At 34.0% G+C, this 22565-nt stretch overlaps 3 protein-coding genes across 3 annotated transcripts; all 3 read right to left on the bottom strand.

Annotated features, from left to right (window-relative positions):
- Window positions 1-2242: 2242 nt before the first annotated feature.
- On the bottom strand, window positions 2243-10629 carry LOC110711875 (mitogen-activated protein kinase 13-like). The gene is made up of 6 exons (XM_021890319.1): window positions 9911-10629; window positions 6415-6544; window positions 6032-6169; window positions 3834-4166; window positions 3081-3264; window positions 2243-2980 (listed from the first exon to the last, which is right to left on the bottom strand). Exons 1-6 carry the CDS (start codon window positions 10063-10065, stop codon window positions 2805-2807), a joined length of 1116 nt encoding a protein of 371 aa, XP_021746011.1. The 5' UTR covers window positions 10066-10629; the 3' UTR covers window positions 2243-2804.
- Window positions 10630-11315: 686 nt separating this feature from the next.
- On the bottom strand, window positions 11316-15742 carry LOC110711938 (potassium transporter 1-like). Its single transcript, XM_021890375.1, has 9 exons — window positions 15692-15742; window positions 14537-14780; window positions 14200-14427; window positions 13801-13851; window positions 13406-13666; window positions 13277-13329; window positions 13083-13197; window positions 12739-12993; window positions 11316-12638 (listed from the first exon to the last, which is right to left on the bottom strand). Exons 1-9 carry the CDS (start codon window positions 15740-15742, stop codon window positions 11674-11676), a joined length of 2223 nt encoding a protein of 740 aa, XP_021746067.1. The 3' UTR covers window positions 11316-11673.
- Window positions 15743-18175: 2433 nt separating this feature from the next.
- On the bottom strand, window positions 18176-22208 carry LOC110711825 (probable serine/threonine-protein kinase WNK9). Its single transcript, XM_021890255.1, has 7 exons — window positions 21840-22208; window positions 21700-21737; window positions 20983-21210; window positions 20523-20743; window positions 20043-20200; window positions 19540-19951; window positions 18176-19459 (listed from the first exon to the last, which is right to left on the bottom strand). Exons 1-7 carry the CDS (start codon window positions 21948-21950, stop codon window positions 18435-18437), a joined length of 2193 nt encoding a protein of 730 aa, XP_021745947.1. The 5' UTR covers window positions 21951-22208; the 3' UTR covers window positions 18176-18434.
- Between the last annotated feature and the right edge of the window lie 357 nt (window positions 22209-22565).

The raw sequence follows: 22565 nt of genomic DNA, 5'->3' as shown, positions 1-22565 counted from the left end.
ACTTGTGCTTGTTATCGGTGCTCATGTCACCAAATGTATTTGTGTCTTCAAATTTTTGTTTGTTATCGATGCCCATGCCACTAACCATCTGTGTTGATGTTCTTTGTCACTAGCAAAATCTGAATAACAATCTTCTTCAAAATAAATTTTCTTCTTGATCTTGTTCTCCAAAATTAGCAACATTACTTTTCTTGAACCTACAGTATTTTCCGACATGATCGAACTTCTTGCACTCCGAACTTTATGGTTTTCCTTTGAAGCAACAATTGGCACTGTCACAGTTAATCTTTTTACAACTATTGTAAGAAGGTTTGACTTCCGAAGCTTTAGAAGTTGGTGAGTTATCTCGTCTTCGTGTTCAACCTTCTTCTTTGACTTATTCTTTCAATTCTTACCTTGGTTTTGAATGACACTTTTGCTGTAAGAGCAACCATCTCTTTTGCTGTAGTATATTTTTACATATTGCCTTATATATTTTGTAAGAAGAGGAATTATAGGTGAGAATGAGAATGAGAATAAAATAGGTCAATTTCCATAAGGATATAACATTAGTAAAGAGGAAATTGAGAATAAAGAGGAAATTATCACTTTACCAGTAGTGACAACATAAGGATATAACATTAGTAAGGGTGTTATTGTAAATTTGATATTTATTCCCAATTAACTCCATTCACAACTCAAGTTAGGAATTGTCAATACTTTATTGAATTCCCAACCATGAATTCTCAATCTCATTCCCAAACTCACATTCCCACTTACCAAACATCCTCTGTTGACAGTCTTAGATTTTACTCCCTTCTTTATAACAGGTGCCCCATTGGATTTCTTAAAGTATTCACTAAACCTATTTTGACTAATGTTTGTGAAGTATACATAAGAGAAAGAAAAAAATAGTCTTGTGAGTATCCGTTAAAATCATTTTAATGAATAGATTATTAATAAACAATTATTATAGTTTGTAATAATTAATATTTTAAGATATTATTGGTCAAAATTTTACATAAGCATATATATCAAGTCTCAATGAAGCACCAAAAAGAACAGAGGGAGTATTCTGTAATTAGATAAAGTTGTTTTCTATACTATGTTTATGTATCGACAAACGTAAATTGACAAAAAAAAAAGTTTAACAACATATATGCATTAAATGATTTCCTAAACTGAACTCGTACTTCATATAAATTTACAAAACTCAAGACAAAAACACACTTGGATCAGTATAATTAATGTTTTATTATTCTTTCATTTACCTTTTAGCTTTTTACATGTAGCCCTTAAGGTTATATCCATCTTTTTCAATGTAGTTATAGAGGAAGTGTATTTAAATTTAGTGTTGTTACTAAGGACTCCCTCAATAATCATATTGCTAGCCGTACTTATAGCTTGGGTTCATGCTCGGCTTTCCTTGCTAAGGCAACCGTCCTCCATAATGGTCTTCTCATGGCAAAAGATCACAATATTCCCCATATTTTTATACAAGGAGATAATTTGACTGTTATTAACATTTTGCAAGGTCAGTTCAACTGCCCATGAAAGTTTCAGCTCCTAATGGAAGACATCAAGAGTTCAAGACTATCTTGAATTCCTTTTCGGCCTTCAATTCCTAGCACATCTTTCGTGAAAGAAAAAGAGCAGCAAATTACGTTGCCTCTCTAGGTTACTCTACTCCGACCCACCAAGATATCTATCCATTCATGGATAGCAAGTTTTCTTATTTTTTAACTATAAGATAGATTAGAGCACAGTCTTATTTTTTAACTAAATTCTTTCCCTATATCTTACCTTTAAAAATAATTAAATAAATAAATAAATCTGCATATCTAAGGGCTTGTTTGGTTCACCTTATTTCTGTTTATCTGGTTTGATCTGATCTGATGTTCATGATCTAATTGTCTAAATTAACTAAATTTTGTCCTTATGTGTACAATAATATATAAAGAAAAAATGTATCAAGTAAGATCTTGTTAGATTCATTATAATGTATATTTTAATATGTAATTTTTATGATTTTTTTTTCAAAACAAATTATAGATAATTAGCGACAAAACCACACATAAATCGATGATTTGATCTTATTATTTCTGATATGCAATAATCTGAACTTATTTTCTCTGAAACAAGTAAAGATAAGTTCAACTGAACAAGACCTAACTACTTGGTTTTTTTTTTTAATTAAAAAAAAAAAAAAAAAAAAAAAAAAAAAGGACCTAACTACTCACATACAGATTTTTTGAACAAAGTATCAGACTATCAATTTCCATTTGTGCTTCATCTATAATGTTGAATTGCAACAAAAGAATACAAACAATATCACTTTCTTTCTTCTATACACTCCAGGTGAATAATACACGTTAGTACCAACTTCAAGCACACCATATAACATCGTATAAGAGCTGGGAACACTTTTTGACGAATTGCCATTCGCTTCTCTAATCCCTATTATTGGTTCGATAAGTTCACCTCGGTTATGGTTCACTTTTCGAGATTGTGATCTAAGGCTACAAAAACCGCTAAAGGAATTAGAACCACTCCAACTCCCTTACTGTCAAATCCTTGAGATAGGATACATTCCTAATGTTTATTACTATATTACTTGCCTCTATGACAACCTTCCAAAGAGAAGGAGAGAAAGAAAATAAATAAAAGCGCAAGCTCATTTCCTCAAACCCTTAACAAGTCACCTCAAAGCGTAGATCCAATACAGTACATATATCCACTCACAGCTGAACCAGCCAAACATCTTCCACAAGACATCTGAGTTAGATGATTAAATTTGTCACAGACAAGTATAAAAACCAGGAGTCTTACTCAATCATCTTATCAGGATTGAACTTTAGGGTCTCCCGCCATACAAGCTCCTTTATATCTTCTTCATCCAATGTTGATTGCTCAAAATCAAATTGAAAAGGTTTTGGGCAGGTAGGCTCCTCATTGATTTCATGAAGGCTCGATAAATATGGATGATTCAATGCTTCGTCAACTGTAAGTTCACATATTTGAAAATCCATTAGCATACAGAGGACAAACCATCAATGGACTTGTTGGAAAAATTAGCAAGCATTGAGATGATAACAGCATACCTGTAATTCGTTTGCTGGGATCAAATACAAGCATCTTTTCAGCAAGATCAAGCACCAAAGGAGACACACTTGGAAATTTATGTGAAAACGGCTGTTTTGGAACATGTGGCAGCTGTTTAATGTACTTTTTAGCATTTTCACTTCTCAAAAATCCAAGGTCAGAATCTTCAGGAGAGCCTAGCAGCTGACATAGTAAGTTGCAAAGAGATAAATCAGATATAATATATTGGAATATTGACTCACTTCATGAGACATTCAATCTGCAAGACTATTCAAATATCCATGCAAGCTGCAAGTAGTTAAAGATTATTCCAGATATATACTGACCTTGACAAATCTACATTTGAAAAAGCATAATCTCCAAAGATGCGTACACACACAGAGAGAGAGACACACACACAAGTACATACCCCATGGAAATGTGGCGAAGAAATAATCAGAAATCAAACTGAAATATTAATACACTCAATGAGACATTAGTCTTCAAAACTTCTCCAAATTTCCATACATAAGCAGTTGATGTTCATTCCAGAAATAAGTTTATCCTCCCACAACTATTTCTGAGAAAGCATACTAACCAACAATGACTACACACACACCCCATAAAATTGATACTATTACGCTTCATGCCTTTAACACGTCTTCTACTTAAACTAAAGGCATACACCAACCTTGAGTATTTCTACGAACATGCTTCCTTTATTTAAAATATGCCACATTTAAACATAACAAACAGGGACTAGAAAGAATAACCTCATTTATGAGCTGTAACTGCTGCAAGTAGTCTTTTCCAGGAAAAAGAGGTTCCTTCTTAATGATCTCCATCATGATGCAACCAACTGACCACATATCAATCGCTGCAGTATACTCTGAACAATTAAGCAACAACTCGGGAGCTCGATACCATCTAGTCACAACATATTCTGTCATAAAATCTGTCTCTGCAGTAGTTCTTGCGAGCCCAAAGTCACATATTTTGAGATCACAATTAGCATTTAGAAGCAAATTGCTTGGTTTCAGATCACGGTGCAGAACATTTGCTGAGTGTATATATTTTAGCCCACGTAATATTTGATATAAGAAGTACTGCCAAGGCAAACATACTAATATTTTTAGACACATTGGAACATCTGATACATCAATACTTTAACTACCTGACATGAGAGTGTAACAAACATTACACCTGATCAAATACTGGCAGCAAATTTGTGAAAGAAAAACAAAAGGTGGCAAGTATACAAGTATCCGTCAGAGAGAATGGTTAGAAACAGATAACTAAGCCCAAAATGTGGTCGTTTCTCAAGTCAGAAATATAAATTTCGATTGTAACATAAATATTACTACGATCACCAATATCTTTAATCATGTATCATTAAATTTTGATTGTACCATAAAAGGCTGTTTTCTTAATTTTTGTATTTATTGCAACATGAGCTTTTTTATGGTCACCAATGTGTACACCTTTTACCAGCACTATCTTTAATCATGTACTAATTAAAAAAAATAAAGAAAACACAATGAAACATATCAAAGATCACCTATGATGATATATTTTATTACAAATTAGCAAAAAAATAAGGTCAAAGCTAGTGAAGATTGACCACCAAAATCAATGTCCAAAAAGTTAAAGAATAGAGGGAGAATATTTTCACTTTACTCAAGTACATGGACTTAATATGAAGAAGTTAAGTTCACAGAATTTCACATTACACTTAGAATATCCCAACCAATGTTATATTGAAATAGAATGAGCAAATTATCAACACATGTCCACATTTTTATGCCTCCTAATACTATTTGACTATTATTGTTTCAAGTAATTAGATTTGCAGCCTCTATCTAACAAACAAAAAATATAATCTCTTTCTTTCTCTTACTATTATCATTTATTTGGAAGACAAGGTTTATCTTAAAATATAACAAAATGTCCATCCACCAATAAGAATCCCTTACAAAGGCCCCTTATAAATTTCCACAACTCACTAATCGCATTATCACATGGCACCTAAACTACCATTTCTCATAAACTGCATATGATCTGACAATTTAAGAGCAATGTAACCCCTTATCAAAGACTCGCTTTGCCAACAAATGGGCTGTTACAAACTCCTGGTTATAATTACTGTATTCACTAATGGACTTAACCATCTTCTCAACAATCCATATAGCCCCAAGATTATCCACTTTGAGCTTTTAACATAAAAACACTAGTCCCCTTTATCACCAGAACTGCGCCCACAGACACACAAATCAAGAACTTTTTTCTCCCTCTCATAAATCCCAACAAAATCTCTGAAGAACATCACCGATTCCTAAAACTCACAACAATGGGATTCTTTCCACAGTAGCTTCGACCTAATTTTCATTAAAGTTAACACCATATATTTGTCTTTGGCATTCTAGCAAAAGTATCTCCAATGTGTGCAAAAGCAGTAGGAATTAAGTTAGATAGTTTGTATAATATCAACAACCGGACATAGGGGAGATATCAACCCCTTGGGCCATTTGGGTTGGGCTCTTAGAAGTTTAAAAAATGTGTAATTTCAACAAAACTAACATGAATATAAAATGTGTAATTTCTGCAAACTTACCAAATCCAATAAATAGAAATTGGACTAAGCTACATAACTGTTAGAATTGAATACATGTAATTGCATCAGATGAAAACAATATGCAGCACCATCTTCTAAGTCATGCAGCCAATACCGGGTAGGCAGGTACCATGTTTTTCATCTAACTCATAAACATAGGCATAACCAAATATGGTCAAGAATATCAACTGAGAACTTCATTTATCTCCCTCTTGAACCATAAAGATCATACAGGGAGTGAATTAACTCATCATCCATTTCAAAATGAATAATATCTGAAACACAATTGTGAGTTTCTCCAGGCCAGCTTTGCTGCAAATAGCAATGAATTATTAATACATTTTATGAGTCAAGGATCACCTGGCAATGATCTTCTGTGAGTTCCTGGTTGGAGCGGATAATTTGATGAAGATCAGTATCCAGTAATTCATAAACAATATAGACATCATCAAACTTTTCTCTTACAGGTGGTCGTATAATATCCTTTATCTTGATAACCTGCATTAGCAGCATATAAGCATATCAATATACGTTCAGACAGTATAGATTTAGTAATAAAACTTTCTCAAAGAACATTGAGGAGTTCATAATATGGACACCATATTGACCATAACTACAAGACTGGAAAAGAAGGGAAAGGGACTACAAAACGAGACAGTTTGCTGAAAAAGAATCAATCTGAAATAGCAAAAGAAAGGTAAAACATGCTACCCCAAAAACTTATAAGCAATTACTGGAATTACATTATCATGGTCCATGTGACATAGCAGTTTGATTTCCCGCAGAGTCCTTTTAGCGTCTATTCTATTGTTAAATGCATCTGCAATTTTCTTAATAGCGACATCTTCATTTGTCTCTGAATTTCGTGCACAGCTGCCATCAAGAAAGGAAATGAAGCCAAACAGTAAATATTGTTGCCAAAGAAATCTACAAGCATCATGCAGAACCACAACATACAATAAATGCTTACTTTTTCCAAATTTTTCATACTAGGACAAGGAAATAGAATATCATCATTAACACTAATCCTCAAATGAAACAAAGTACGAAAAATCAACTACAAAATACAAGGAAAAGAAAGAAACCATGAGGCACATACCAATAAAATTATACAAGAAAGTGTCAACTCTATTTATTATGAAAAGACTGTAATACACAAAGGGGTACCCAGGTAATTTGCCATTTGATCAATTCCATTAAAAGGAGACATCCCTACAGTTTGTCTATTCCCTCCTAGCTTTCTTCTGATCAGGTATAGAAAAAAACTTTGACGTTTACCCCGTAATTAAGGGAGTTAAACCTTTTTACATATAAAAAAAATAAGAATTATATTTGCAGCTGAAAAGAGGAGTACAATTAACAAAGACAAGGGGTCCTCTAAACTGATTAATAGAAAATAAAAAAATAAAAAAGAATTACAGATTAACCCAATTTTATTTAAATCTCCCCAACTGAGTAATTCTTAAATGTTCTAGCCACATTGGCCCATAACAATGCTGTATAAGTAACCTTGTATCAGGTATCACTACAAACTAGAAGACAAAGAAACTCATGAAAAGATCGGGGGGAGTTTTTTCCCAACTACACACCACATTTTCATGAATATTAAGACATAACAACTTCATCTCCATTACCTAACCAAATCCCCTATAAAAACAAAATTGCATAAAATCCATATCTTCGATTTCAAAAAACATCATTTTGCATCTCTTTCTTCTCTTCATCACTATTACCACCATAATCCTCTTCACTCAATCCCTATCCTCCCCACCCACCCACCCCCCGCCCTCAACACCTTCACCATCACCAAACTTACCGGCACAATGAACCCCCTCTCTCTTTGGCACCTTTATGGTATAATGCCCACCAGGTCCACCACCCACAACCCTACAATTTGACCAAATTCAATTTCTCAACCAAAATATACAGACTTAATTCTATGATCCCCCCACACCCCCCCCCCAAAAAAAAAAAAAAAAAAAAAAACAACCCTACGACAACATAATGAACTACTAATGATGGGCATAGGGGTAAGGAATTTGGGTAAAAAGAACAGGGGAAACTTAGGATGAGAACAGATAGGTGTTGTGGCTAACTTAGAGGAAAATGTGGAACGAACAAGGGAGGCAAAGGTCTAAAACTAGTGGGTTTTAGAGAGGGGGCAATGGTGTTTAGGGTGTAGATGAGCCAAAAAGACATGGGATAGAGACGGGTGCAAGGGAGAGAAGAGTTGGGTTGGAGATCTCTTTCATTGGTATGGACAAGGGAGGAAAAGAAAGAGAAAATAAAAATTGGGTTTGGACAGTGAGGGAGGAAAGGTCAAGGGTGGCAGCTAGAAAAGGGAGATGGTATATAAATAAATAGAACACTAGGGTCATCTTATTAATGAAGTGATCAGATAGTGATGGTGTTGATAGGTGATTTGAAGGTGATTAAAACGGTTAAGAAGCAGCAAGATGGTTGTGGAGGTGGCGGTGACAAGAACGGTTAAGAGGCAGCAAGATGGTTGTGGAGGTGGAGGTGGCGGTGACAGGATAGAATGAAGTTAGTAATGTTAGGATTAGGTGGTAATAGATGAATAGAAATTGATAAAAATAGCATACAGAAAGGAAGGTGGAATATCATAATAGTTATTGTCATTAACGTCATTTGATATTTTTGTCCAATTTAACAAGGTCTTCCTTGGGAAGAATCTGTGGATGCTTTTGAGAATTGACCTAAGGAGTAGAGATATATGTGATAATTTTCTGAAAGGTACATGGTTTTTTATATCAGTTTTTACTTCTAAATCTCTCAAAACTTAGCAACCAATTGACAGCAAGGAGATCAGAAAATAAGCTTCTTTATGAAATATGAGAAGAGAAACCATATCATCAGTTGATGACAGAGTACTTCTAATTTAGCACCACAATCAGTAAACCATTCCTATACTTCTACGCATGCTCAACAGCTCAAGCCTCAAAGAACTTCAAAGCGAACGGTATTCGAAACCAGTCACATAAACAACAAGACTTGCTTCAAATATAATATTTTTCCCCCTTCCAATTACATAAGAATATTCTCTTGACTAAACTATATAGAGAAGGAAGCTACTAAGCCTGCTATTATAATGTCATATTCTTGTTCTTGATTTCCCTGTCAGTCACCTGTCTTTCCAAAGCCACAAAATACAGAACCTTCAGGTGGACACCAGCTAACTGTATATAGATCAATTTATACCTTAAACAAATAAAACAGATATGTGTGCACATGTCCAGCCGGTGGTGTAGGATTCAAAGTTTTATTTATTAATCTAACTCTACCGTTAGTGAATAAAAAAACTCATGATCACATCCTGTCTATTCATCCCTTCACGTGACTTTACAAACACCAAATTATTCCCAAGAATTCTTAAAGATTAAACTTAATGCCAAATCTAAATGTACCCTTATTTCTATGTCTGAGAAACAAAAGATGGTTTCATATGAATCCTCTTAGAAATTCATTCTTAGTAAAACATTTTCCTGAAATGGATCTGCTCACAAAAATTAACAGCGAATATAAGGATCATCTATTATACATTACAAAATTAAATCAATAACAATAAAAAAGGTTCTTCTCAGAAAAATACATGAACCTCTCTTCTAACCTCATTAAATAGGATAAGGCCGAACACATTTAAACCTACCCAAAAACAATACTACGACGTATGTAACAATTCTTGCCGTCATCATTGTTTAGTATTACTAATCATGCAGAATAGTGTAGCACTCATATCACAGAAAAGGACAGTATCTCAGAAAATCAAATTCTGCAGCTCTTAAAATTTCGAAAACACCGAATCAAATCAATTCATCATCAGTAAAATCGATGAACTCGGATTATTCTATTATCGTACGAGAAAATAAAATCCCAGAACTTTCTATTCAATATAATCACGCAAAACAAAATGCATCAATCATTAGACCTTTACCAACCTAACAAAACTTTTTGGTGGGTGCAAGTACAACAACAAATCGATACAATCAGCTAGCAAAACCTCATCAAAAACACGAAAACAAAACAAACAACAATAACATAAAACCCTAATTACTCAAATTAATCCAGCATCATAAGAAACAACAAGAAACTCAAATCATTTCAAATTTGCAATCAAATTCTAACAATCAAACCCTCATAAAAAACACAAATCCCAGAAAAACAAATCAAATTCCTGAAATAAACACCAAAAATGAAAATGAAAGAGGAGAGAGAAAGTACCAAACAATGCCATAAGCACCGCGACCGACGGGTTGAATAGGAGGAGCATACTTAGAAGCGACCTCGAAAAGGCTACCGAAGATATTGTACAAAATGTAAGTTCCGCCATAAGTAGGAATTCCTCGAACTTCCTTCCCTTTTGCTGAGTTTTCCATGTTTGTGTTTTCTGTTTCTCTCTCTAAACAGTGGATGGAGTGTGAGAAGATGCAGTAGTATGTATAGTAGTGCAAAATGACGTCGGGTTTCTTTGCTTTTTTGGGGGATTTTGAAATTTGAACAAAACGCCTTCTCTTCTTGTTTTTCTAATCAAACCTCTAACGGGTGGGGCACTGGGGCTGGTCGTAGTTGAAAATTTTGGACACGAGGTGTCAATTCGGGTTACTATCAATTTTTTTTTTTTTTTGAGACAACGGGTTATTATCATTGATTTAGATTAAGTTGGATTTATTTCAATTTTGAGTCGATTAAATTATTGTCTTTATACAAGTTGGAATTTGGGTCGGTTTATTTTTGGATAAAAGATGTTGATAGTTTTGGACTTGTATATATTACTAATATACATGTGCTTATATTGTTATATTTTTATACACCCTTCGCTTCCATTTGTTTTTGACGTTTTCATTTAGGATGTTCCTTTTTATTCTTTACATTTAGTTTCTTTCCTATTTTAGTTATAAGTTTTGAACAAATTTGCCATTGTTTCACAATATAAATGGTCAAATGTCCCTACTTTTTCATGTGCAATTGTACTTTTTGTCTTATTTTAATGGTTTTCCGATACTCATTAATACTTCGTCTTTCCTCTCTCTTCTACTTTCTTCCTACTTTTTTTACCCTACATGTACAATATTCTTTTGTTTTTAAACTAAAATTATCATTGATTTTATGCTAATATACCTCAACTTTATATAATTTCTTAATAACCACGCATAATTCCAAACGTCAAAAATAAAAGGGAACTGAAGGGAGTATTTATTTTGTCTAGTTAAGAAAACTTGACATCATGATATTTGAAACATAAAAACCTTTTAGATTAAGGAATGAAAAAAAAATAGCTTATACGAATATAATATCTACAATAGATGAAGTGAGATAAGAGATGATGACTATATTAGTATATTACTGGTTTGTTATATTTAATATTTACCACCTTTTGTTAGCTTGACTTAGTTGGAAGTTGGGTATTCACTACCTTATAAATTTTTTAAAGTTTTGTTATTTACCACCTTTTAGTTCCTCTATTTTTTTTGTTTTATTCATTTTTTATTTTAGGCCGTTCTTTTTTGTTCTACTCACTTTGTTTTATATATTATTTTTAGCATACCTTTATCATCTTACCCCTTCAATCCCTTAGAGGAAAAATGTCCAACTCCAACTCACAAAGAAGGGGAGGATTTAAATGCTATTGTATCGTCCAATGTCCATGCTCATCTTGTACCCATTTCTAAACAATTTATACATGTATAGATAAATAGAGAAAAAATATTTACTTTGTAAATACTTGCAACCTCTTTGTCATGCTATCTCATGGACTTATTAGAGAAGATTAACGGACAAATTAATCTAATAATAGTTTAAACCAAAGTAATTGAAATCTTTCCTCTTATTGTTGATAAAACTTAATTTTCCCGTTTATTTTTTCTAATCATTGTCTCGAATAGCATGCCAAAGAGGTAGTAGTATATGGTAATTTTGATAGGGTAGTCCTTCAAGCAGCTATCATATATTTACAGTTTACTTGTCAACCTGTCATTTATACTGCTCTACACATAGTATACCATGCCAACTTCAAGCAGAGAAGTATGAGGAACGTTTAGAGCAACATCTGGTCCCCTGCAGTTCTTGCTTAGAAAAGCATACAAGATATTGATAGCAAATTTCTTGAAGATCGAAGATGATTTCTTTGCTTTTGCATAAGAATGACTGAAAATGTACGCAACACCTGATTCCCTTGCTCTCAAGATTTTGATCGACTCATCTCTATGGATAAAATTGTCCAAGTTACCAAGATTGAGATCCATTAACTTCGAATCCAGTGCACCAGCTTCATGATTTTGGTATTCTATCAAAAGTGTAGATGTATCAGCTTCTTGCATAATACCTTTTCCAGGGTCATGTTCTTCTGTTTCTACGAACCTAATGAGCTCGGAAACCACTCTATTTTCAAAATCATAGTTCTCCTGCAGTAAATCCTTGTAACCATACTGAACAACACAACGGAACATGCCATATTCTTTTGGGCCAATTCTTCCAACAATAAATCTCTCATCTTCCGTAACATAGGGTGCATGCACGGACTTTACACACACGATAACCAGGATTTGGTGAAACGCTGGTAGATTTGTCACAAAATGTCCAAAGACAGCTGGTACTCCCGTGCCAAGGTTAGTGTACAGAAAACCAATTCCTGGTACCCGTACCATGCCCAAACTAGGGCCTAAAGCAACTATCCGGTCTACAGAAACCTTGTTCTCCATGTCGAATTGGTGTTTCTTTGACGTACCATAGTTCCAAACATACATTACCACCATCAGGATTGAAGATAAAGCTAGAGGAATCCAACCACTCTCGGGAACCTTGAAAAGACAAGCTGAGAAATAAAGGAGTTCTATGGATCCAAAACACAGTAAAAATGATACTGCAATCACTATCCTCTTTCTCCACACTACAACTATAACCAATGCCATCAAGCATGTAGTCACGAACATCACTGTGGTGACTGCTAGACCTGTATTTCAGCACATCAGACACTAGTATTCAGTCATAATCAAGCAAATGCCAATTTTCATAGAAGCTCTATCATAGTTTAGGAAGAATCCGACTCATACCATAAGCATGACCTATCATATTTGTATCTCTCAACCCAATTGTTACAGCCAGACATAGGCACATTAGCATCCAATTCACTTCTGGAATGTAGATCTGCCCATAAATTTCACTTGAAGTATGAACGATTTTGACTCGAGGAAAACAGTTTAAAGCACAACACTGGCTTATGATAGAGAACGTTGCTGTAATTACAGCCTGGCTTCCTACTACTGCCGCAAATGTGGCCACTATGAAAACCGGCCAGAAAACGGGTTCTTGGCAAAACAAGGAGGAAAGAAATGGCAAAGATTAGATAACAAAATTCAATAATGTGAGGTATAAAGAGAAGCATTTTTATATTTACCTGGAATGGCTTTGTAGAAGCTCCTCTGGATATCTTCATGATGACGAGAGAGGAAGGCAGCCTCACCCATATAAGCCAAAACCAAACAAGGGTACACCAAAAAAGTAAAAGCTATCTAGAAAAAGTGAATTACCAAGGTATTAATAAGCATGCCCAAGATATGGAGGAAAAGAAGTGGAGAATGCAAGAGATACCTTAATTGAACAAGCTGAAAAGTGACCCAAATCAGCAAACATAGTCTCCACACCTGTGATAAAACTACCAGAATATCATGTTTTCAGTAGTTCTTATATAAGCAGAAACAAAACCATGAGTGAAAATACCTGTAATAGAGAGAACAACTCCGCCTAGGGACATCCATCCTGCCATGCCTGTGTTTCTAAGTAGCTTAAACATATAAACTGGAGATAGCGCATTAACAACACTTGGATTCCACCTTACTATATTATAAACCCCGATGCTGCTGATACAAAGAAGCCATGCTGTGACAATGGGTGCAAACATGAAAGAAACTCTGTGTGTTCCATGGTGTTGGAGAGAAAACAGGACTATCAAAATGATGCATGAAATCATAACAACATAATCTGCAAAAAACAAGAATTTTGTTAGAATGAAACCATTGTTAAATCACAATGGTGTTGAATTCTTTCTAAAACACATTTTAGTAGTGCTTCTTCCCCCCCCCCCCCCCCCTATTTTTGGATGAAGTTGAACTTACTTTCATGAAGTCCCGTGAATTTCAGATGAACTCCTGACACTGCCGAAAGAACTGAAAGAATATATGATATTCTTAGATGACTAATTGACTAGTAAACGAGATTACATAAAGTAAAATTATTACAGAAAGGAAAAACAGGGCATACTATTGTAAGGGCTATGCATAGGGTTCAAAAGAAATGTCAGATTAGAAGATTAGTGGTTGCCTCTAATGAATATGGTTGTCCAACAAAAATGAGAAAAGTTTTTTGTTTCGCATACATAATCACTCGGCAATTTTTTTAGTGAAATTTTGCAAGAATATAACATAAGAAACTTAACCAAAGAGCATGATAAGATGCCAATACCAGGTTAGGCTACACAGTAACACAGGTTTCAGCAAAAATAAAGTGACTGTTACCTGAGATTGCAGGTGTGAGTACACCATCCCCGATAGCCATACATGTTCCCAGAAGAACAAAGATCAGCAAAGCTTTATGAAATCGTTCATGCTTTTCAATTGGTAGCTTGAAACTCCTAGCTGTGTGCACTGAACCCTCAATGGCATATGCAGATAACTTCTCATCGTTTGGTTGAATACCAAGGTTTGCATGCCGACATAGCAATGAGTACAATGCGAAAGTGCCGCCTGGGTACAAGTAAAAAATTACACGAAATATATGAAAAAAGAGATATAGGATCATAAATGATATCTGAAGACAATGACCATTGGCAATGGTGATCTGATGAATGCTCACCTTCGCCATTATCATTTGCTGACATAACCACAAAAATATATTTGAAAAGGGCAACCAGCGTAAATGTCCAAAATATGAAGGAAAGCACCCCATAAATGTCTTCATCATCTTCACGAAGGCTTAATTTCTCGGAGAATGTGGTTTTGTAAACATACAAAGGTGAGGTACTAAGATCACCATAAACTACTCCAAGACTCTGATATGCCAAAGTAAGCACAGCTGAACACGAAGCACGCTTTAAGTTCTGAATCAAAACACCATCAGGAAAGTTAAGGCAACAATCATGCTAATTTAGTGCCATAATACAAAGAAATCCAATGAAAGTATACGATGAAATACGAAGTATGACACTAACAATTCAATTAACAACACCAAACAATAAAATTGCTAATTTTTCACATCATTACCATTTCATCAACAAGTTCTACAGAGTATTAAGAAATAACAATGCCACCATCAGCATTTTGTGCATACAGAGAATTGGACCCATTCATATGTTCTTTCCAACTTTAATAAAAAAATAAATAAAAAAAAAATCATTATGAAATAAATCATTTTCTAGCATGGAAAAGTTGGTACAATCATCGTGTACATGTGTCCATAATCTAATTTGCGAGTCTCAAACTACATTAAAATTCTTAATTTTCACCATATTTTGACCAAAAACAAAACATTTTCTATAATTTATTCCACTGTATGAACAGTAGCATTTTAGTTCATTCCCTAACCATGAATCCAAAATTTCACATTATACCCACGTACTTAAAACAGAAATTAACTTAATTTGGAAAAATTTATATACCTATATAAAAACTTCATATGATTAAATACCCATTTACAATTGATCCAACAACAAAGAAATCCAAATTCTCTCATCATAGTTACCAAACACAAATTAATATTCACCCTTTCAAATTTAATTGTCACGTAATCACGTAACTAGTTCAAGATATGCCGCTTATAAATTACAACTAATAACGCTGTTACGACTATTAATTCCGGACAAAGGGAGCAAATAAACTACACTACATTGTAAAATGACCCAAAAGGCAAAAACGCAAAAACCAAAGAAAACAATCAAAAAAGGCTATAAAAATTTTCCAAAAAAAGAAAATTGTACAATGTAGATTGGCAAGAAAAGAAAAGGAAACAAACCTGATGTGATACTCCCTCTTCAACTGATTCTACAGAAGACCTCTGATTCATTGTAAATGGGGCAGAATTTTTATTAATTAATTATAAATAATAAATACTTATAATTTTGATAGGAAAATATATAAAGAAAAAAAAAAGGGAAAAGAGGAGAGAGAAAAAGGGGATTAAAGGAGGGAATGTGGAGTGTATGAAGGAATAAGGCAGTGGGTAGTAAACAATACAAGGGCTGCAAAATGACGTGTCTCTAAAGGAGTTGGGCAACGCATTCAATGCTCTTTCTTTCACTCTTTGTCATATCTTTCTTTGTCATTTCTTTAACAAATTTATATTTTGCCTTATGAATGAAGTGGGTAATACTCGACCTGACTCGATCCAACTCAAATTAATTAAGGCTGTTAATAGTCTTGGTCGAATGATTTATTACTCAAATGACATTTTTGTTATTTATATAATTTTTATGTTTCATTATACGGATCACTTTTTATGTAATGTTCTTTAATTATGATCACATTTTTCATTTTTTTAAGAATTTTCTAGATATCTTTAATATTAAATGATCCACTTAAAAAAGAATTTAAAGTTGTTTTAGATTTGATATAACATTAAACAATTAAAACGGTCATTTAATTTGCATAATAATGCTCTTTGATCTATGTGGTTATGAAAGAACCGTTATATCTTTATGGAACCAATGGAGTACATACAAAATTGTTTATTAATTTGTTTAGTCATATAGTAATATACTTCCTCCGTTTCTTTGTAATTGTAACACTTCTTAAAATGGAAATGTCACAATAGTTACAACACACTATAAAAAAAAAGGTTTTTATGGTGAAAATTGTAATACTACATTTATTTAAAGCCCATGACCCACTTGTAACCCCATTTTAAGTGTATTATCTCATGTGAGGTTCACTTTTCTTAAATACCGTGATAAAGTTTGTATTGCAACTATAAAGTATTATAGTTTTTTTTTAAGGTAAGGAAAATACTGGGATAGAACCTCTCACAAATCAATCCGGCCTTAGTTAGCAAACAAAGTTCCTTTAAGAGTGGGTAGAGAAGGGTAAGAAAACCCTAAAACGCCCTTAGTGAGTTGTGATCCCACTACCTTGAAATTGTGAGTTGCAAACTTTACCACTAGATTAAACATTACTTGATCCCTTGTATAGCATAGTGGCCATATTCCGTGCCACCAAAAAAAAAAAAAAATCAATCACGTCTGAATAAATACTTCAACTATGGTCGTATGGAGTATATCACTTCACACTTTCACAGTATTAGTTAGTACGGATAAACATCATAATAAGTTTTGAATTATTTAGTGATCAGTGCTTGACATTCAACGCAGTAGTAAATTGACATAGGAAGTTGAAGCTGTCAATTCACCGCCAGTTGTTCGTGTGCACCTTTTTAACGAGTCCAAGTACACAGCTGTGATGTTTTAAAGTACAACCAATCAAGTTCATCAACTCTTTTTCTTACATGTTACTATGCAATGGCTACTATGAAATGGCGGCTGTGCAAATATCTCACTGATCAAATCCTTCCAGTCACGTATGCCGTAGCTAACAGACGTTATATTAACATAAAACGAATCGTTTAAATAATCACATTAATTTTTAATTTTATCAAATCGTTTTGGTTCAAGTTGGATTAATTATTAGATAATGGTCTATTTTAGTAGCATAATTTCAAATCGAATTAGTTTTGAATTATTAAGCTTTAAATACAATTCGGAATTTAGTGTGTTCGATATCAAATCAGGTTAATTTTTCCTAGCACCATGTAATTTTAAGTTGATCAAATCACATCAAAAACAGTGACCAAATTGTCTGGCATTGCTTCTTTTCCATTCCAGTAATGACCAAGGGGCCATATGTTGGGCTAATAACTAAGATTGGAGTTGGTTGGACTATCACCCTCACATATAACCAAAGATCAAGGATACTAGTTTTTCAATGACTATTGCACTTCACTTATATAATGAAATCCTAGATATGTTAATCTCAACCAGAGAAATATCTAATGAAAATGGAACTAAACTAATCAAAAGAGACTCATCTCTTTATGAATATAATAACTCATAATTAGGGATGATAACAGACCGGGCTAAGCCCTTTGTTTATGCCATACCTCTAGTAATAGTTAGGATATAAACAAAGCAAACCCTTTGTTCCTCAATAATTACCAACACTTGTGTTTCCGTGTAGTTATGAAATCAGCACCATTTTATGGAAGATATGGATTAACTTCAAGCTTGCAAAGACAAATTCAATGTTCGAGACCTATAACTCTATAAGGCCATTGAGGCTATTTACTACGGAGTATTTCAGTTATTCTAACATACAGAGTAGATCACAGATATGGGAAATGTAGGGTTGGAATAAAAATCCTCAAACTATACAGATGTGGTACTAAATGTGAAGGTACTTGAATAACAACAGACAGAATTTTCTTGTAATAAGCTTGCTTACTACGAAGTATAAAAGAATAGGTTATATTACTGTAATTGACAACATTACACTTTTTTTGTTCATCTATCCAAACATTTAAAAGTTACAGAGTTCCAAAGAGAAGGTCCATATCAGATTATCACATATTCACAATTCGAATATATCATTGAATCTCTCCATCCATGGGAGGAAAAAATGCATGTACTTTGTAAAGTTTACTGAAGGCAATATTGTACAAGACTAACAGTAAAATCACAAGGAAAAAGAGGGAACTTATAATGGGTGGTTTAAAAGTCTAAAGCATCAACGGGAAGTGAAGTTGTTCTTTGAAGAGAATGTGGAAGCATGGCTGCTCCCGTGTAATAGCTGTTAGCAGTCCCCATATTATCTGGGCTGCAACACTCACTCTGAAGCATTCGAGTGCGCAAATTGGGGATCTTCCTCTTACCATAGCTTGAAGGAAATTGAGGCGTAAAATGCTGTTCCAATGCTTTTTTCAGATCTTTCACATCTAATCCTCTTTCCAATGGATGAAAGGATATCTTCATGCTCCTTTTCAAATTGTAGTCCTTTTCTGCAGCTAAGTAACGTGTCTTCATATCTGCACCTGAATTTTCATCACTCAGTTCTCTCAGCTGTATCTCATACTTGGTTTTCAGCCATCTAAGCTCCTTCATTGCCTCGTACTCATACTCCCTCTCATCTAAAATGGAGCTTGTAGGGGAGTTATAAGGCGTTTGAGTTTGAATATAAGTAATTGTGGCCCTCTTATCATTCTCTAAACTTGCTTGATCTTGTGATTCAAAGGTTTCACCAAAATGGAAGTTTAAGCTGGGTCGTCGATGATGATGAGCCACTGTATCTGATTTCAGTTTCACACCAGAATCTGTTCCATCAGCTTCGGATGGATAAGTTATCTCCTCAAAACGTCCACGCATAGATGTTGATCCATGACTAGCACAACGAAGGAGTTGGAGATTGCGGGGTCTGGGGCTGCCAAAGGAAAGATAATCTGCTAAAGAAAAGTGCTCAGTCACACGATCGTTGTCCTCGTTTACGCTTTCACACTTGACGGACTCGTTTATGCTTTCACACACAGCGGCCTCGTTTAAGCTTTCACACACAGCAGCTTCTTCTACATATGAACTCTTCTTCCAGTCCGGGACTAAGGAAGCAATCTCGCAATCTATCATATCTGCTATTCTCTTCATGTCATCTTCCTTTATACTCAGTTCAGAAACCATTTCCGTCGTAACACTCATAGCAGTATCCGTCTCAACGTCGAAAGGGAAGTAGATATTTCGCACTCGCCCTGTAAGAAAATAAGTAATCATATAAGCTTCCTAAAGTAGCTATTTGACAAAAACAGAGAATAAAAGTCAAAACTTATACCTTCTTTATCAGTGATTCTGAGTCTTAAGAAAATATCACCATTTGCTCTTTTCTTCCCCTTGATGCTGATGTCCATATCTTTCAGATCATCATCTTCGAGAAAAGTAAAAAGCTCAATTTCGTTGGCTGCCAACTCTAGTGTTTGGTACTCATGTTCGTGGTCAGGTTCATAGCCAGCATAGTCACAGCCACTACTACTATTCCTGTCATTTAGGTGAGGTAATTGAACAACTTGACTTACTTTGTCAAAATCAATTGGCCTAAAATCATATCCGTCATCATCACTTCGCAAAAATGGGTCTTCTAGTAGCTCCTTTGCAGATAATCTAGTCGAAACAGTTGCTAAACATTTATCAACAAAGAGCCGCACTTCTGGATTCTTCACTTTGTAAAGAGCATCTGGCTTTTTACCCTATTACAAAAAATTTCACTAATTAATTAAGTTGATTTAAGATACAAACTAGTCTGAAAGTAAGCATAAGAGGGCATTCCTGGGTTCTTACAGAAACTACTTTCTTGTAGATTTGAGCAGGGTGTGTGCATTCACTATAAGGATAATCAAAGGTAACCATTTCGAGTACACACATCCCAAAGGAGTAGATGTCAACTAATTCATTGTATTCCTCGGCATAAACCTCTGGGGCCATGAATTCTGGCGTACCTGAAATCATAGATGTAGCATTTGCATAATTTGGTAGCATTAGTATAGAGACAAGTAATTGCCATCCATCAAATATCATGTGAATTATTAATTGAGACTCCGGAATCACCCAATAGCAAGAACAATAATCAACACTATTTGAATAAGGTAGTATGTGATAAACAAATGTATGAATAATAGGAGTCGCTATTATTTGAGAAATAATGAAACTATTATTAGACAAAAGGGCAATCATTGCTTTGACAATACTATATACCATATATAAAAAATATAATTACCACCCAAGACCATTTCAATAATTAAGAGTACAGCTCAAACTTACCAACACAACGGGCCGCATGAGATTTCCTGAGTATGGCAGCTAGGCCAAGATCTCCAATCTTGACTTCACCCTGATTCCCATTAATGAAAATGTTATCGCATTTGAGATCTCTATGTATCACCGGAGGGTTATGACTATGAAGATACAATAACCCTTCTAGGATCTGCCTACACCAATGTTTTACTGCTCTAATGTTAACCTTTTTATGCTTCATCCTATACCTATCATCAAACATAACCACCAAATAAACAACAATAATTAAAAATTTACCACATAGGTAAAAACAGCACATATGAAACAAAAACTCGAAAGAGTGAAATTAATAGTCACGCTGATAGTGTAATTTGAAGTCATGACGACATCCATCCAAATGAAAAGAGTAGTAGATAAGCATTGGAATATGATATGATTTGATATAATTGACTAAATAAAATCGAATCCGTAAAAGTATGAAACTTACTGTCTGAGAGTACCAGAGGTGAACATTTCAGTGACAAAGTTGATGTTCCTGCTGGTAATGTCAACCCAAGAAGTATAAAACTTCATAATATTTTTATGTTTTAAGGTTTTGAGTAAATGGATTTCACTGTAAAGCCTTTCAAGATCTTCAGGTCTTTGCAGAAAATCTGTAAGCTTAACTTGATTCCATGCCACTTCAATTCCATTAAATTCATCAAACGCTCTGTACCTGCAATAAATCAACGCAAAAGGAAACATTATTTTAAGGAAAATGCAGAGAATAATTATTAAATATCTTGAATTGGATTTATTTTAATTGTTTTGCAAATTAAATACAAAGTCAAAAAAACTTGCCCAATTAATTAAAATTATAGATAAGCTCAAGTAATGGCAAAAAAAAAATACCCAATTTCCAGAATGATTTTTTTTGCTGATTAAGCTCAATTCTTAACAAATGAGATATGCCCAATAAAATAAAATGCAAATTAAGCTCAATATCTGGACAATTAAAATTACCCAAATTCCAAAATTGAGATTTTTTTACAAAAATTGGCAAATTAAGCATCAATTCTTGACAATTGAAAAAGACCCAGATTAGAACATATGCAAATCAAGCTCAAATTCTTGAAAAAAAAAATTGTTTTTTGAATAATTAAGATTAAAATAAAACAAACCCAGAAAAAAAAAAAAAAAAAAAAAAAAAAAGGTGATTGCTTACACTATCTTCGAAGACCCTTTGCCCAGAATATCATTATACTGCAGGAAAAAAAATCCAGAAAAGATCAATTAATTAATTAATCAAAATGGCATTAATTAATAAAAAATAATGAAAAAATTGATCAGATTAGGGGGACATACTCTTCCATATCTTCCAGTGGGATCACGCTCAACATAATCAGAGGAATCTTCAGAATCATCATCATGATCAATTACAGCATTCATTCCCTCTAATTTTTCAACCATAAACATTCATCAGCTTTAATTGACAGATATGAGGCTGTAATTAATCAAATAATTAAAAAAGACAGTTTTTTTAATAGAAAAAATAGTTGATTAATATAGTAGTATAATTATACAAGGACAATAAAAAGGATGGTGGGATGAGAGAAGAGAGATGATAGAAAGAAAGGAGGGAATGTGGAGTGTATGAAAGGAAGGGAGTACAAAACCAAGGGTTGCAAATGATGTGTCCCCTGTGGACTTGGGCATCGTATTCATTGTTTGTTCTTTCTTTCTTTGTCATTTCCTTCCTTTTTTATAGAATATGATAAATATTCTAAATAATATTATTATTATGTATAGAAGGATATAGTTTTGGTGAATATTTTGAAAATATCTTTTGAGATTTCTTAACGTGATTAGATCTCATCGTTGTAACCCTATATGTATGAATCAATGGAATACTCTCCAATCTGAGGAGTTTATATTATCTAACATAGTATCATAGCTTAGGTTTAAGATCCAATCCTAGCTTTTGCATTTTTTTTCCTTTACCGATTTTTTTTTTATTTGCCCTAGCCGTCCCCAACACTTTTGCCGCCAATCACCATGGTCAAGGAAGGTGAATCATTGGTGTTTCATCCG

This window comes from Chenopodium quinoa, unplaced genomic scaffold (genome assembly GCF_001683475.1).
Source record: "Chenopodium quinoa cultivar QQ74 unplaced genomic scaffold, ASM168347v1, whole genome shotgun sequence".
Lineage (NCBI taxonomy): Eukaryota > Viridiplantae > Streptophyta > Magnoliopsida > Caryophyllales > Amaranthaceae > Chenopodium > Chenopodium quinoa.
The sequence above is the reverse complement of the archived record's forward strand: the minus strand, read 5'-3'. Positions and strand labels throughout refer to the sequence as shown.

Bases quoted from the DNA above. Each gene is read 5' to 3' on its own strand.
- LOC110711825 (XM_021890255.1), bottom strand. From the start codon at position 21,950: ATGTTTATGGTTGAAAAATTAGAGGGAATGAATGCTGTAATTGATCAT. The intron at 21,738-21,839 runs GTATGTCCCCCT...TTTTTCCTGCAG, and splicing joins CCACTGGAAGATATGGAAGA to TATAATGATATTCTGGGCAA. The intron at 20,201-20,522 runs GTAAGTTTGAGC...CTATGATTTCAG, and splicing joins TCATGCGGCCCGTTGTGTTG to GTACGCCAGAATTCATGGCC.
- LOC110711938 (XM_021890375.1), bottom strand. From the start codon at position 15,742: ATGAATCAGAGGTCTTCTGTAGAATCAGTTGAAGAGGGAGTATCACAT. The intron at 14,781-15,691 runs GTTTGTTTCCTT...GTTTTGATTCAG, and splicing joins AAGAGGGAGTATCACATCAG to AACTTAAAGCGTGCTTCGTG. The intron at 13,198-13,276 runs GTATCTCTTGCA...CACTTTTTCTAG, and splicing joins TTTCAGCTTGTTCAATTAAG to ATAGCTTTTACTTTTTTGGT.
- LOC110711875 (XM_021890319.1), bottom strand. From the start codon at position 10,065: ATGGAAAACTCAGCAAAAGGGAAGGAAGTTCGAGGAATTCCTACTTAT. The intron at 6,170-6,414 runs GTAATTCCAGTA...CTGCTAATGCAG, and splicing joins GTCACATGGACCATGATAAT to GTTATCAAGATAAAGGATAT. The intron at 4,167-6,031 runs GTGATCCTTGAC...TTGCCTTGGCAG, and splicing joins TCACAGAAGATCATTGCCAG to TACTTCTTATATCAAATATT.